At 38.4% G+C, this 17,451-nt stretch overlaps 1 protein-coding gene and 1 long non-coding RNA gene across 4 annotated transcripts in view; one reads left to right on the top strand and one right to left on the bottom strand.

Moving 5' to 3' along the window:
• LOC127581587 (protein argonaute-4) overlaps positions 1-15,473 on the bottom strand; it is a 55,373-nt gene extending 39,900 nt beyond the window's left edge. For 2 of the 3 annotated variants that reach the window (XM_052036072.1, XM_052036073.1), the window contains exons 1-4: positions 15,300-15,473; positions 3,012-3,183; positions 2,268-2,388; positions 1,042-1,223 (exon numbers count right to left, since the gene is read on the bottom strand). In XM_052036072.1, the coding sequence (XP_051892032.1) occupies positions 1,042-1,223; positions 2,268-2,388; positions 3,012-3,183; positions 15,300-15,318 (494 nt within the window). In that variant the 5' untranslated portion in view covers positions 15,319-15,473. Of the gene's footprint in view, positions 1-1,041; positions 1,224-2,267; positions 2,389-3,011; positions 3,184-14,708; positions 14,846-15,299 lie in introns of those variants that run through there. The other variant, XM_052036074.1, reaches the window with a different exon arrangement.
• On the top strand, positions 14,578-16,191 carry LOC127581588 (uncharacterized). Its single transcript, XR_007957972.1, has 3 exons — positions 14,578-14,680; positions 14,777-14,869; positions 15,765-16,191. It is a non-coding gene; the product is annotated as an uncharacterized LOC127581588 (long non-coding RNA).
• Positions 16,192-17,451: the final 1,260 nt, after the last annotated feature.

The following is a 17,451-nucleotide window of genomic DNA, read 5'->3' as shown; positions in this document are numbered from 1 at the left end:
TTATCTAAATGTAACTTAATTTCCAAAGATAACATGGTACAGTTTAAACTCATTGGATCCTTTGCCCAGGCTTCTGGATTACTAATCCAGCAACATGCCCAATGCTAGTGTACCTTTTGAAACCATCTCTTCCACCTACCAACCACACTGACTCATCTGCTGTCTTAGACATCCCTTCATCGAATACATTCAAATTTATTTTCTGGAACAAATATTTATTCATCTTTACTTACCACTGTTTATGACCCAAAATTCATGCACACTTTCTTAAATCTACAGTATCGCATTGTGGTATGATGTGGCACTTTCCTCAAAAGATACTAAATGCAGATTTTAAAATTGCCATGTCAAGTGCTTCTATTTTACCAGCAGTGTGATGCCTACTTTTCTGTGTCATGCCACTTCATCACCTCCACCACTGTACAAGGTGGAGCTGTCCAGATCAAGAACACAGCTTTCTTCACAGCACTTTTCAGTCTCTTGCTCTGAATTTTCAGAAGGCCCTCGAATCAAATATTGTGACGGATCCACAACCTTTTCAAACCTTAGCCACATTTTCTTGCATGTTTTTCTATTGGATATTGACTTTTTTTTGGTTTTCATACAAGCTATTAACTGAGGGGCATTCAATTTTTGCCCCAACATCTTTCCAATGCACAAAATGACTTCTGCATTTCACCTAGTACTCATCCAATCCCTTCACAGATAATAGATTATTAGCAATTATGACAAGTTTAAAAATTATATTCATTTATTCACCCAGTTCCAGTTGAAAGATCTATAGCAGAATTATTAACCCATTTCAGTGTCCGTCTTACATTTTGCATTGGGTTCTCTTGTTAAGTTTTTTTTATTCCGTTCAATCTTAGCTAGTTTTCTGGCCGATTTCAAAAAGGAACACAATGTATACTTAATTTAACAAACACAAAAAATGCCTTTATGAGCTGTTACAAGGGATCATCAGAGCAGATTTTCTGTCAGAAAATGAAGCACTTCAGCTTTAATCTGGAAAGATAATAGTAAACACACATCAGTATTTACCTCATTGAGGGAAGATGTCTTGTGACAACATCAAGTGCCTGGACACAATCTTCAGGAACTTCATTAAGACGCCCTGCCAAAGCTTCTAAGAGTAACTGCAAACTGACAACTGACACCCACTGTATGGAAACCTTGAATGTCTGATCTTTCCCTTCTCCTGGGAGAGTCACTTCCAAGTCAACCTATAAAACAAATTGAAGTGGACTTAGACACCCTAGTTCCTCATTAGAAATATTTGTTACGGGTACATACCTGCCAAGGAAACTATAAGCACTGCCCAATAAAAGCTGATAACTTATGCCTCCAAGAAGCACAAGAATTAGTAACTCAAGTTCCAAACAGGCATAGCATTATTTTTAAAAAGTACAAGCTTATGAAAGTCAAAATAGGAAATTTAAATGACCTGATTACATTCAATTAAAATACATGAATCACTAAAATTACATTTTTATTAAAAAGATTTAACAGTCCAACTAAACATTACTCAACCAAAACCTCATTTGAAATTTAACTCTCCATTATTCAGCTATCAAAACTTGCAAAGCTATTCCATCCCCTCCAAACCCACCTCCCAAAGAAGTGGGACTTCATCTACTATTCCCTTTCCTTTTCTATCTTTCTCACTTACTATTATCGTTTTTTTTTCCACTTTTGCTCCTCAAATTAAATCTGGCACTCCTCTCTGCGTTCACAGTTAAACAGGAATTCTTCCATCCTGGTGGTTAAGACAGTTCTTTTCTTTACTTGAGGCCACACTGAAGATGACCATCTTTCAATGATTTAACTTATTTTAAAATGAATTTTTAAATATGTATTTGTGGTGGAAATGCACAGTTGAGAACCAAACACCAGCCTGGGATCTTGGAATCTTCGAGGAAAGCATCAATGCTGGCTGGATTTAGGTATGACAGTCACAGGACTCAATCCTGTGAAATATTGCTTGGGTGCATCAGGTAATGTGGCCCAATATTTAATGCTGCTAATTATCTTACTAATACTAATGTGGATTAACTTTACATGAACTGAAAAAACTGGCCCCAAATCAAAATTAAAATCTTTGCCTCCTTTAGTACCACCCTTTCACCCCTATCAAACTATTGCCATGATTAAAATTACAATAATAATCCAGAACTATTTTTAATTAAAAATCTCTACAAAATTTCTGGTGACCTACTTGTGTTCAAAGGTTACAAAGTAAGTGCTGAACAGAAATCTAGAATACTCACCCTCTCTCGTCCAATTGGTAATGGATTTGCAGTGTACATGTTCCTTTTCCCATCATAACCTGGTTGTCGATCTCCAAAAATTTGCATCTTGAAGTGTCGTACCATTGTATCAACCACTTCTCTGGAGAGGAATAAAATTCATAGAAGATTTGAAATTTAAAAGTCAAAATATACAGATAGAGGATGCTTTTTCATTGTTAAATGATGGTAATAATATGTCCTCAAATTCCTGGGATAGTTTAAAATTTATCTCCACAAATGCCAGGGAGTACAAGTGTAAGCAAAAGAACAGGATCCCATTTCTAAATACACTTTGTCCCAGTAAAGCATCATATTTGGGTTGGCAATGGGGTAAATCAGCAGTTACAAACTGAACTTATTGTGCACCATTTCATTCAAATCAAAATATAACCATAATCAAGTAAGAAAAACACATTTTTGATCAAAACTTCTGTGCTGGCAGGAGGAGGAAGTGACAATACTTTAGTTTCAAAGAAGAGACTTACTAACAAGTCAGTTGTCTACTGGAACATTTATTATGTTACAACTCCGAGAAATTTAACGGGAAAGTTATATAGCAAAGAGTTATTTTTCCTTACAAGGTTACAAATAGGAAAATAAATAGCATACCCACATCCTGCATAAATAATCTTTTAATAAGGAATATTAGATTTTCATTATACCAACTAACTGGAAGCAAGGACACTTCCATCTTCTCCTATCAAGAAATTGTCCACCTCTCACCTGTTGACCCTGCGGGGACGTTTCTCTGGTTTGATATCCACTTCATAGTGGTAAACATCAATTTTAGGGATTTGAACCTGAAAATGATTGGCCAACAGACGAATCGGCTTCCCTACTGTACCAAGTCCTGGCCTGCGAGGAGGTTGAAACAAGTTGGTTGTTGCAGGAGGTCCTGCAAATCACAAAAGACAAGTTGAAATTAGATCATTAAATGTAATTAAATATGGCATTGCATACAACTCTAATAGCTGCACATTTCTCATTTTTATTAAGTATCCAACAAAAGTGGTCCACAAAACTCATTCCTTTGAGGAAATATCCTCTCCTCCTCCACACTCCCCAGCTTTATGCACCATGCTCAAAAGGGAAATAGAAGTTGATCTTGCATCCGGGATATGTTCTCACCAATTTATCACTGCTGCTAAATATTACTAAAATGATCTGCAAAAGCAGATTAGGCAAAAAAGAAAAACAGTAAAGTAAAATGCATAGAAAACTGAAAGCACTTAAAATAGTCACAAGTGGTCATAACAGTTCCCAAAAGTAAACTGAATTCCTACAATAACACACTAACAGTACATCAATAACCTAAAGTGTACATAAAACAGTAGATCAAATTCAAGATTTAGAACTAATTTAATAGGTACAAAGTTGCTCTTTGATGATCTCCTGAGACAACCTTTGCTGTGTTTTCTCCTCTTTAGCTCAGGAAAAGCAGAGACAAAAAGTACCCTATTGGGACAAGTAATTGCCAATCAGAATGGATCAAATCAGACCACCCCACCCCTCCCCAGAATCTGTTAAGCAGCACATTTGAGATACAGAAGGGGGTGTGGGGTGTGGTGTGGGGTGTGGGGAAGAGTGGAGAGAGTTGAAAGTTTTTTTTCTGAAAAAACCAAGTAGGATAACTTTAGATCTGTATGGAAATCTTATCTTGTTCCACATTATGGCTGATATAATAAATAATAGATTTATAATCAAGTACAAAAGATACATGGAGGAAGCATGCATGCTCAGCCAGTGCAAACTAGTTTGAGAATCAAGCAAAATACACCAGATTCCAAAGAAATGAGTTAATCATCTATGATTATAGACCCAAACTTAAAGATATCAATTTCTTAGGTCCAATTCCACTATTTAAGGTTCACCACAGGGCCAATAAATTGTTTGTATTCTTTCAGGTTGTCATGGCAAAGTAAGGGGAGTCTGGCAAAAGAAGCCTGAGTCTCATCAGCCAATAATTGATACATACAATTAAGAATTTTGTTACAAACATCATTCAGTAAACTTTCAAAAGATTTAGAAGCTGCTGACATACAGTCTAACCATAATAATGATCAAATATATGGAAATGCACAAAATTAATCCATAGCTGTAAAATAAACTACTTAAAAATAAAGACAACAGGAAACTTCCAGTTTATAAATGAGAAAATATAGAGTTTTCTCTTTGGAACTTAAGGAAAATATGATAGGAGGTAGTTACTCATCCTCCATGGAAATCAAGAAATGCTGTTTAGTTATAGGAAAAAGAATTTCTTGATTTTGCCAAGTTTCTATCAAGGATGAGTAAATGAAGAATAAGCCAACAAGTCCACAGAGGAGAACATATCCAACACAACCATTCAGTACTTAGTAACATGATTAAGATTAGGGTGGGGGCATATGGGGGGCAAGAAAGGATCAAATAAAGTGTCAATAAATACCTTTCTGAATGAGATGTTTCTTTATAACCAACACCAAAAAGGCAGCACAGCAGTTATGTAAAAGTAACTGAGAATGTATGGGTTAATGTTAGTCAGCTGCTGTGGCCTAACCATGGCGTGACTATAGTTGAGATGCATGATGTCCAGCACTTGTGTAAATCAAAGTAGTAGTTAGTTAAGGAGTATCCCGTCTTTGCTAGCTGTTTGCAATAAAGCAGTTAGTCTTGGAGCCTGGAGCTGTGACTTCAGATTGTAGCATGGTGAACTGTTGCTGAGTTACAGACTGCTCAAGAATAGGAAGGTAACGGATAATGAAGCAAAAAGTCAATTATAATGAAGCAAAAAGTAAATAGTTATAGATGGCTTGATATGTGAAACTTCGCACGTAGGCTTCTTTGTTTTAAGTATAAAAGCAGGGACCCTGGCATGTGAATCTGAGTGGGGATCAGTGTAGAGCTCAGGTTACACTGCTTACTCTGTATCCCTCACTCCTGCTAGCGAAAGAAAAATAAAGCGCTTGTCATACACTCCTTGGTTCTGTTTATGTTTGCTTTATTACAGCGCGGGTCGACTTTCACAGTTAGTCCTGCTGCCACACAGCTCGAGGGCACCAGGTGCTGTCTGTGTGGAGTTTGCACATTCTGTGACTGGTTATCTGGTTGGTGCTTTGGTTTTCTCCTGAAGCCCAAAAGATGTGCCAGTAGTTTAACTGGCTACTGTAGATTATCCCTTACTGTGTCACTAAGTAAAAAAAAATCAAAAGAGATGTTGATGTGCATGTGAGAAAGAATAAATTGTGGGACTACAGGGAAATGAGAGAAGGAATGGGACTTATGGAATTGCTCTGTTGGAACTGACATAGTATTGAAGTGGTGAATATCCATCCTTCTTGCACGTTATAGGCAAGTGATGCCCAGAGCACACCACTTTATAGACAAGTCCCTACCAAAAATAAGAGCTGCAAATAAATATATTGAGAGACCTTTATATTCAAAATCATTACAATTAGCAAAATACACAAAATTTTTCAGAAATAAATCTTTTCTTCTAAATTTTAATCTTCTCATGCAGATTTCATTGATACTATTTCACCCAACAGATTGCAGCCACCAAAAGAATGTTTTGATTTATTCATCACTCTGCATAGAGGTATGATCAAACTTGATGGCTACTGCCATAAAAACTCTAAAAGTTATAGATATGCTCCTAACAATGACCCTGCATTTGTGTTCCAACTTGAATTCCTAAACTACCTTCTTGTGAGCATACATATCACATTGTCCTTTGAAAATACCATTTATAAGTGAGAGTACAATGATATTCTTGTCCCAAGTATTTTGCCTATAATAAACCTGCTGGAAGACTAGACTTCCAAAGCTAATATACTACAGTTTCTTTAAAAATACAAAAATAAAAAGCATTTCAATCTGCAATAACTTTAAGGGATGGTACCAGATGGAAAGGTAGGAAACAGAACTAAGAGAATTTTATGATTAACAAGATACAAACAGTTTTCTTGTAGGGTTTGTACCAAAATCTTAGTTCTTCCACAATATTTGAAGATTCATGAAGAAATCCAGGCTTGCAAATGGTTTGGAAAGGCAATGAATTATGCAGATGGGAACACCGAGGTGCAAAGGAACAAAGATCAAATGAGTGCAAAATTATAGCAAAAAGGAACTTAATGTCAGCCATTTGGTTGAAAAATAGTTGTTTCTAAAATTGGCTGAAGTAGTAAACAAATCACTAAAAGTTACTGCCAAATTAGAAAACTTAATCAAAGAGAATGTTGCCTTTTATCACACTTAATTCAAAGTGCTTCAGGCGCACAGAACCTCGATCAGACTCTTTCTGGAGAAGTGTACTCAGTTTTTGAGCACCATTCTTAAAATATTACTATTATCAGAATGCCTACCTCTCATTTGAAATACTTACTATCAATTCAGGTTTTAAAGCAATTCTCTAATCAGCTTTACAAAAACATCTACAAATTGGAACAATTACAATCAAACACACATCTGACAACAAAACACACATCTGACAGTAAAAAAAATGCCTTAAATGTCTTTAATTACTTGACCCTACTAAAAACAATGCTACCTGGAAAATTTTACCCATCTCCCCTCAATCCATATTGTGTATTTGCCCTTCACTATCTGGATTCTTTATATTGAATACCAGATAGAAACAATTATTCTGAAACATTCCAGAACTCCCTTGTAAATTGAACATCCTTTTTCATTAAGTATGTACTTATTTTCAGAAAACTGTTCTGTGTAATGGTTTTAACCACTCACAATAAGTCAATTTCCATCTTTTAAACTTCATTGGCATCTGTATTTTATCTTACTGAACTACAAAAGCTTCTTTAACCTAATTTATTCCTTTTTGAACAATGAACACTCATCATGAACCCAAGTGATACAATCAAAAGTTGCAGAATATTAGAATATTTCCCAACAGTTAGTTCCTAAAATTATATTTTTCAATGTTTCAAAATGTTAACATCTTATTTAATAATGTTAGAAAAAATTTAAACACTATTTGCTATTAACTTAAATGATTTCTATTTTGCCAAAGTCAGACTTTTAGTAGAAATATCATGCAGTTCCTATATTTCATTTCTCTCAATTTCAGTCGTCCTCTAAACATCACAAAAACTCATCAGGTAAGCAAAGGATGGGCAAAGTGAAATATCTGTAGAGATTGATAGATTATGGAGAGTCAGAATTCCAGCAGCATCGTGTCCAAGTGCTCTTACATGAGTGACCCTTTACAGCAAGAGTACTGATAGACTATTGTGTGATAGAGTGGGCAGGGTGGCTGCAGAGCCAAGCGTGATCCTACCCTCACAATTGCAGCATGGGTCATCAGATGACAAATACAGGGAAAGGCTTGTAGAACTTCTCCCCCAAGCAGTACTATGGTTAGAATTTATTTAATGCTGCATGTTATATTCCATATCTACATAGCTCAGTAAGAGACAATGCACAGCAAAATTGCACTTGCAACAATGCCAATGTGGAAATCTTATCTAATTCATTAGAAATTTAAAAGGGTGGTTCCTCTTATTGAATTATTTCACAGCTCTTAATCACAGGCAAAAAGTCAAGTATCCTGCAATGAGCAAGTCATCACCTGATACCCCAAAGCCATTTGATAATTCAAAAGGATAATTCAGGAGTGTAAATGAAGATTCTCCTCTTATTTGGATGCTTGGATAAATGCAAAGCAAGATTTGAGATTTAATAGTATCCTGGGGGTGGTGGTGGGGAAATCAAAAAAAAAAAATCACACCTCATCCACTAAAGTTCACATTCATCCCTCCTATCATCAGTGCAACACGTATAAAATGCATTACAACAACTTGTGAAGACTTCAACAACACTGCTCAAGTTTACTGTGGCAACAGACAAAAAGAAAACCCACAACCTGCAAGTTCACCTTAAAGTCATAGATGGAAGTATGCACCCTCACCTAAAGAACCACAGCAGTTGCTCACCATCATCTACAAGGGCAGAGGGGTAGTTGTCAAATATTGATCTAGCCAGTGACATTTATTTCCCATTAAAATGAATAAAAAAAACATGCAGCTTGATTTCTCAACAAGTAGTTTCTGATCATTACAGTAAGGTAGGCCCAGACATGTTACTGACAAACTTGCTTCTCAAGGCCTTTCTGTTTAAAGAGCTCATCCCTCAAAATGTATGGGAACACATTAATTGAAAATTAAGTTAAAGACAAACAGATCAGAATTGAATACCTGGTTCACAGAGTAGCACAATAAGACTGGATTTCAATTGATTGAATAGTTGCAACAGTAGAGGAAAAACCTGATATGACAGGCTCCACTTAAACTGGGTTGGGAGCAGTTCTCTGATGAACTGAATAACTAGAGATTGTGAAAAAGCTTCAAACTAATCAAGATGATGGGCAATGAGGAAGAAGAGCTTTAGATGCAGGGAGAATTATATATTTAATAAGAAAGATCAAGACCACAGAATAAGGTCACAATTTTGGCAAGAAGCAGAGAGTGGTAAATAGTTTAGGAAGCAAAAATCAGGCAGGGCTCTTGAGAATTATAAGGCAGCCAGGAAGGAGCTTAAGAAGGGACTAAGATAAGCTAGAAGGGGACATGAGAAGGCCTTGGCAAGTAAAGGAAAACCCCAAGGCTTTCTACACGTACGTAAAGAACACAGTGTAAGGGTGGGACCACTCAGGGATAAAGGGGGAAACGTGTGCCTGGAGACAGGAGGTAGGGGAGGTCCTTAATGAATACTTTGCTTCAGTGTTCGCTAGAGGACTTTGACGAATGTGAGGTCAACATACAACAAGCCAATGTGCTGGAGCTTGCTGAGGTTAAGAAAGAGGTAGTATTGGAGCTTCTGAAAAACTTTAGGATAGATAAGTTCCCGGGCTGGATGGGATATATCCCAGGTTACTACAGGAGGCGAGGGAAGAGACTGCTGAGGCGTTGATGATGATATGTGTGTCCTTCCTGGCCAAAGCAGTGGTACCAGAGGATTGGAGGATGGCAAATGTTGTTCTGTTGTTCAAGAAAGGTAATAGGGATAATCCTGGGAATTATAGACCAGTTAGTCTTACATCAGAGTAGGCAAGCTATTGGAGAGGATTCTTAGGGACAGGATTTACGAGCATTTGGAGAAGCATAGTCTTATTAGGATAGTCAGCATGGCTTTGTGACGGGCAGGTCGTGCCTCATGAGCCTGAGTTTTTCGAGGAGGTGACAAAACAAGTTGATGAAGGTAAAGCAGTGGATGTAATGCATATGGATTTTAGCAAGGCGTTTGACAAGGTTCCCTATGGTAAGCTCATCCAGAAAATCATGAGGTATGGGATCCACAGAGACTTGGCTGTGTGGATTTGGAATTAGCACACCTAGAGAAGGCAGAGGGTAGTAGTAGATAGAGAGTATTCTGCCTGGAGGTCGGTGACTAGTGGTATTCTGCAGGGATCTATTTCGGGGCCCCTGCTCTTTCTGATTTTTTCTAAATGACTTGGATGAGGAAGTGGAGGGGTGGGTTAGTAAGTATGCAGATGACACAAAGGTTGGAGGTGTGTATAGTGTAGAAGGTTGTCATAGGTATCAATGAGATATAGGCAGGATGCAGAGTTGGGCGGAGAAGTGGCAGATGGAGTTCAATCCGGAAAAGTGTTAAGTGATACACTTTGGAAGAAAGCACTTGAAGGTCGAGTAAAAGGTTAATGGCAGGATTCTTAGCAGTGTGGAGGAACAGAGGGACCTTGGGATCCAAGCCCATAGATCCCTCAAAGTTGCCACGCAAATTGATAGGGTGGTTAAGAAAGCATATGGTGTGCTGGCCTTCATTAGTCAGGGGACTGAGTTCAAGAGCCATGAGGTAATGTTGTAACTCTACAGAACTCGAATTAGACCACAGTTAAGAGTATTGTGTTCAATTCTGGTCACTTCAAGGATGTGGAAGCTTTAGAGAGGGTACAGAGAAGATTTACCAGGATGCTGCCTGAACTAGAGAACATATCTTATGAGGAAAGATTGAGCAAGCTAGGGCTTTTCTCTTTGGAGTGACACAGGACGAGAGGCGACTTGATACAGATGTACAAGATTATGAGGGGCATAGATAGAGTGGACAAGCCAGTACCTTTTCCCCAGGGTGGCAGAGGTGATTGCTTCTTTTATTTTTAAATACACAGAGTGGTGGGTGCCTGGAATGCACTGCCAGAGGTGGTGGTAGAGGCTGACACAATAGGGACATTTAAAAGATTCTTAAACAAGCACATGGAAGCAAGTAAAATGGTGGGTTATGGACTGTGTAGGAGGGAAGGCTCAGATTGATCAGGGAGTAGGTGTTTATATAGGTTGGCACAACATATTGAGCTGACCTGTGCTATGTTCTAATTTAAAGTTAAAAAGGTGTTATATGAACTACTAGTAGAAGTGGACATAAATGGATTTGAATTAATAGTTATTACAATGACACTAATGCATTTCTTATGATAAAAGTTTGGAATTAAATATTTCAGAGTACTTGGAGGATAAAAGAAATGAAAAAACATGGTGGTTGTAGTAATGAGACGGGATATTGCTTATGACAATAAAGAATGACAAAGATAGTAGTGTAGAATTATCTACTCTTGAAGAACAGGAGGTAGAATCAGTTGATGGGGTGGGAGGAGAAATAAGGAATGACGAGAGACAAAAAAAAGAGTAGCAACATTGTTGGAAAATGTATCGATTAAGAATTAAATTTATTGTGGAGGTCAAACACTAATCACGGAAAGTTCAATCCCCATACAGACTGGGCATACCAAATGGACAAAAGTAGTTTGGAAGACAGACTCTTTGTAGCATCCGACATTAAAAGATTGAGTATTTTATGTACAAAGGGCAACATGTTATTACCATGTACAGAGGATTGGTTAAATGACAGAAAGAGAGGATGTTTCCAGATTGGCAGGCAGTTACCCACCCATTTTAATAATCAAGATGAAAAGACCCAGCACAGATTGCCCCCAGATTACCAACAACTGACTAATAGACACCTGTACATATGAATGAGCTCCTACAAGTTTGATGTATGCACATGTTTGTTCCTATGAACGGCAGAACTCTCTCTACTTTCAAAGACTGGCAAAGTTTGTCCTACACCTGAAGTTTAAAAATGGAGGTGATTTTATTGAAACATGCAATTCTGAGACAATCACTGGGGTAGATATTGGATAGCCTTGAACTTGAAGCTTAGAATCAGGGTAAAGTGTTGGACTTCTCAAAGGTGACAAAAGAATTTCATAACCAATGATTATACAGTGCTCACCTTAGTCCAGAATGTCCAAGCCCTTGAGTCTCAGCCTTAAATTCTTCACTCTCCAACCACAGGAGGTGGCCTCTCACCATTTATTCTATTATTCTTCTCCTCAGAATGATAACTTTATTGAAATACATCTCTCTTTTTTTAAAAAAAACTTTCAGCAGAGGTAGGACAAACCTTACCAATCTCTTTGCAAAAGACAGCCCCCACATCTTAGTAATCAATCCCCACCATTCTAAGACCACTAAAAGTACGTATAATTCAACAAGAATTCTCAATCTCAGAAGGCCGAAAATGTTCAACCAGAATGTATATTCCAGGCTAAAATTGATAAATTTTACGGCACAAAAGGGAATCCTAGGATGCAAGTGCAGTTCCAAATAGAAAATTAGCCTTAGGGAGCTTCAAGGTCTATCCCAGCTTCAAATTTCCTCATCTTTAAGTTCACATCCTTGCAAGAAATACTTTCCCCAATTCCAGACATGTTTATCGATATTATGGGCTGGCTGATACGGATTAATTTTGGCACATCAACCATTTCTCTTTCCTGAATCCAACTTGCATATGCCTTTAAAAATTTGGAACAGCAGGTTTGAACTTAAATGGGCTTGACGTTTCATTTAGAGGCAATTATCAAACTTGCTTGGAAAGACAAGAGGAAAATAATGATGTTTACATGCAAACACATTAGCTAAAGCCTGAACAAAAATCTTTTATTAGATTGGTACAATCATGTCACATAACCTACATGGTCAACCAGTGACTGAAACACAGCCACTGGGACTCCTGACCCTAGGATGGTGTTTGTTTTGTAATCAATTGATGATTACAACATTAGGCAACATTGGCCTGTAACTTCAACTGGCTGATGACCAAATCTTCAATAAACTAAATGAGGTTTCTACAGTAACAAATTGACTGAATTAATGCTCATGGTCTTGATCTAACTGCTTTAATGGCAGAGCAGACTTGATAGGAAGCTTCATTCAACAGTTGGTCTGGGGTTTCCTGATTCAAGTGTCCAAGAATTGGGATGCAATGTGATGAACTCCAGTAAAGCACTTTCAGCCCAAATTGCTCTTGAAAAGTAGAAAATGTGACAAATCCATATAAACACCAACGAAATAATGACTAGGTAATCAGTTTTAGTGGTGCTGGTTGAAGGATAAATATTAGCCAGAGCAGCAGTAGACTGTCCCTTCTCATCTTCAAATTAGTGTCATGGGACCTTTTACATTCAAAAGGAGGTAATGCAACATTGAATCAGATGCAAGAATCCCATAAACTCAGCTCACAGAATAATCTGAATTTGAAGAGGGTGCTTCAAAGACCCTTCCAATTTATGGAGTCAGAGGTTTTAGTCAGATCAAAGGACATGTACAGTGGCTGGTGCTGCTCCCTGAAAATTTCTCGTAGTGTACACAACAACAAAAAATCACATCCACTGCACCTTAAAATGGACAGAATCCACAACGTGATTTGGGGAGCTTTGACCACTGGGAGGTGATAGTTAAGGAGGTCTGTGATGATGACTTTTCCTGTGGCAGACAACAGAGACCCCTCTGTAGTTGTCACAATCAGGCTTGTCTCCTTTCTTGATGATGGTCATGGTCACTGCATCTCTGGAGGTCCTTTGATATGTCCTCTTCCCATATCCAGACAATAAGATTGTAGACATAACTTACTGTGATGTAGGATTTTGGCAGGTATACTCATCTGTTCCTGAGACCTTATTAGATTTTAAGTTTTGATGTGGTCTTCTCGCTGTCTTGCTCAGCAGTGGCAGTAGGCTGCTTCGAGTAGCTTACTATGGGACAGAGTCAAAGGCACTCTTGTCAGGAGTGTCACAGTTAAGGTGGTCTTTGAAGTGTTGCTTCTAGCAGGTGTTCACTGCCCATCTGATGCATTACACCTGTTCTCAGCTTTTAGTGGAGTTGGGCCTTGGGCTGTAGATGGCTCTTCCAACATTGAAGATTCCACACATCATGGCTATCAGCAAGCTGCTGAGCCTCAAGTAGAATATCCCCACAGATTCCTCAAAACCTCTGATGCATAACTACTCAAAGTGAAGGAACAATCAGGATGTCATTGAGAATTGAGGCCAATCTTCGAGAGCACACAGAAGCCATGCAGCATACTGCCTCACAAACTACCCACTCACCTGCCCCATCGATGGGGGAGTCTGTGGCTCCCAAATGGACCCTTTATCCACCTAAGAACCCACAAAATTAGAAGTCATCCATGATCCTAAGAGACTGCCCAAGAAAGGGAGAAGAACCCAGACTTCAGATAACAAGACAGGGAAGTAAAAATGGAAGGCCTTATGAAATTTGTAGGTAGATTCAAAACATAACCAAAACAGATGACCAAAAGATAGCATTGTACAGTCTGAAATAATAGCAGAGGATGGGAATGACACTAGTGTCAATGGTAAAGCATGTGGTGGTGGCTGTAGGTAGTAGGGAAAAGTTAAAAGTAATGACTTTGGTACTTTAATTACACATTAGAGAAAATTATACAGGACTGGTGTAAACTGGAGGAAAATATTCATACCCAAGTTTAAAAACAGCATCTCCAAAAGCTACCTATCACCTCCCTCACCTGGATCCACCTATCACTCCACCCTGCCCCCACCTTTTGAAACTGGCTATCTCCCCTTTCCAGTTCCGATGAAGGGCCTGGACCCGAAACATCGACTGTCCATTTCCCTCCGTAGACTCTGCCTGACCCGCTGAATCCCTCCAGCTTTTTGAGCGTTTCTCCAAAAGCTACAGCTGAACTTTGAAATTAACTGATATTTCCGTCCGCAAAAACATGTCCTGGTCTGCACTCAGTTCATGCATTACGAAATCCCGTGTTTAATAGCTCGGTTAATGACACAAGAATCAACGCAAAATACCACATTAAAAGTAGTCTTCAGAATGTCGCCTAATTTCATTCCCATACAACGGGCTTCCTTTATAACATACATTTCTGTCGTCATGTACATTAGATCGAAGTTGAACCGCCTTTGCCTGTTCCTCTACACAAGACTGCTGGAAGCGGATGTTACGTTCTTCTAAATAACTACTAAAGTTCCCACACCACTTAACTATTCAGCTCGTTAATCCTATTTATAAACATGCGCCTCGCTGTGTTCAGAAGTCACAACCCGGGTAAATAAACAACCAGATTATTACGAACGTGCATTGTGTGAACTCAGCCTTCATGTATTTTCGTTAATCTGGACTTTCTCCTTCCTCCAACTCCAGCAAACCAATCGCCCCACGATTCCATCCTTCTACCCAGCCCATGTCGCCGATTACTTGCTCCTCCACCAAGCTATGAGGAAAGGAACCACAACTGTACGTAGTAAACTACTTGCTCCAGGCCGTGGCTTTTCGCCTACTTTCCGATTTGCCCCCCTATCTCCTGCGACTCAGTCCGCTCGCTTGTTTACAAACAGGCTTCAGGTGCATGTCCGCGAGGCAGCAGGATTAAAAGGGCCTTCGCCCATCGGGAGAAACGTGGCAGGTCTCAATCCCCGGTCATGGCAGCAGAAGATATAATCCATTTTAGCCGGCTGGACACTGCCTGTGACTACAGAGCGAATGGTCTTCCCTTTCTCCGATACCTCGGTACCGGTTGTGCGTGGCCGTGAACTGGGCCGAGGCGGCGCTCACATTCACGGGCCCAAACCACTCCTCGCCGCCGCCTTGGCTTTTGTCAAGTGCTGGGCTGCCGATCACGTTTCCCTTTAAAACGATCCCGAACCTCCCAGACCCTAGTCCCTACCTGGCGCCATTGGCTCCATTCCCACCGCTGTCGATTCCCGACTAGTATCGAACCCGACTCCCCACCAAACGACGCTTCAGACAGAACTACTACTGCGCATGTGCAAAACAACCCACCTCCAGAACACGCGTGCGCGGATCAAGGAGCTTTAAACGGCGCGCGCGTGTGCACGTGCATGAGAACGGGGGCCAATCGTGCGGTGGTTCCAGTTTATTGCCAAGTTGAATCTCACCAGTGGACGCAACAATTTATTCAGGTTGGATAAGCAATGGTTCGTTCATTATTCTTACTCCACACATTTGCTGGAGACATTTGCAATGGTGCAATATAAATGCAATTTATTTGTGTAACGCAGATAAGTATATGATAATTCAAAAAGACAGGAAAGGGATGTGGTAGATGATAAAATATTGTAATGGAATTGAAACGCCGATTTAATGCATATCTGTCATTCTTCTCTCTAAGGTTGAGAACAATTTGAAAGTATAATATCTGACATTGAGAATCTGAGGAAGTTTCCCGTCTACATTTCCCGTGAAGAGTAAATGCATATCAAAAAAATTATAATATGGTTGGACTTCAAAACGCTACTGAACAACTATTTGTGAATTTAGCTCTAAATGGAAACAATTTATTGTTAACAACATTTTTTATTTCAGTTTTTTCTGCTTAACGTAACAGAAAATCAATTACGTGACACTGAATAAATATTAAAAAAAACATGCAAAAATGTGTTCTGTAAATATTTCTGTACCTTACCACATTGGCCATTGCTACAACGACTTGCTTTCAGTCCTAAAATGACTGCAGTAATTAAACTATTCTGCCTTTATTTGTCTTGGTACAGATTCAATGCTTTACTTAAGATTTTAAGTAAGCCCTTAGTATTCTAGATGCCTTATAAACATTTTGCTGTCTTGTTCAATCATTTTCAAAATATGTCATTGATAACTGAAGGAGCTAAGTGACAATATACTTTTGCAGGCTTTTTTAGTTTATTTACTATTGTGAAGACAAAAGCAATTAGCAACAGAATCTTTAATAATTAACCAAATAAATAAAAGATCTATCAAGTTCTGAGAACATTTGAGTGTTGTAAGACACATCCAGAATATGAACAACACATGAAGTTTGTGTAATAAGCATTTATGAAAACTTAAGACAAAATTTAATAAATCAGTACAATTGCATTAAGAATAGATTTTTTTCATACATGGACAGTGATGACATTTTTCATACATAGACAATAATCAAACAAACAAGATGCATTAACAAATAGTCTAGTTTATGTTGTAATTTTCTGTTATATAGGATTTGATTCCTTACGCTTGAATGTATAGTAGACTTCATTGTTCACTGATTGCAGCATCATGCAGATGAAAATACATCACCTTAACAGAGGAACCATCAACATATATTCCATTCTGCTGAGTGGCAGTCTCTGCACATAACAGTTCTGATGATATTAAGACTGCTGTTGATAGGAAAAACAATCATTTGCATTCAAAATGCTCATTGCATTTTCCAATACAATGATGGCTGATACCATAGCACCAATTCAACACAAAGACAAACTTGTACTACTATGTAATTTTACATTATAATGGAATCATTGTCTCCTTTATTCTTCTTTCACTACTGATTATTTTTAAAATGAGGACAAACAAGATCAACTATTGTTAAAGTATAAGGTTCTTGTCAAAATAAAGTGATTGATAAATACACTGTAAAACTGACCCATACAAACCTTAGGGTAAATCTTCAGCATTCTCAGCATTGTTTGTGGGTATATATCTTAGGAATTTGAGCTTGTGTCCCTATAAAAGTTTTAATCTACTTTTTGAAGCTGAAAGTGAGGACAAAGATTTTGCCAAAGGTTTCTGTGGAAGTTACTCATTGCAATTATCATTGCAGTAGAGGTTCTACATTCAATTTCAGGCTATGGTGATGGGGATTAAGAGAAGAAAGAAGACACTTTTTCTAGTTATGATGGAAAGCCTGCATATCTTAGTAGAAGTGTCCTTGTAACATTCACTATATTGGCACACAGATAAAGAACAGGGTGATGTACCTGATATTTACTAGCACTTTTGGTGTTACATTCTGGCTTATTAGTACCTGTGAAAAATGAAAAGAATTTTTAAAAAATTAA

This window comes from Pristis pectinata, chromosome 22 (assembly GCF_009764475.1).
Source record: "Pristis pectinata isolate sPriPec2 chromosome 22, sPriPec2.1.pri, whole genome shotgun sequence".
Taxonomy (NCBI): Eukaryota; Metazoa; Chordata; class Chondrichthyes; order Rhinopristiformes; family Pristidae; genus Pristis; species Pristis pectinata.
This window is presented reverse-complemented; position numbering and strand designations above follow the sequence as displayed.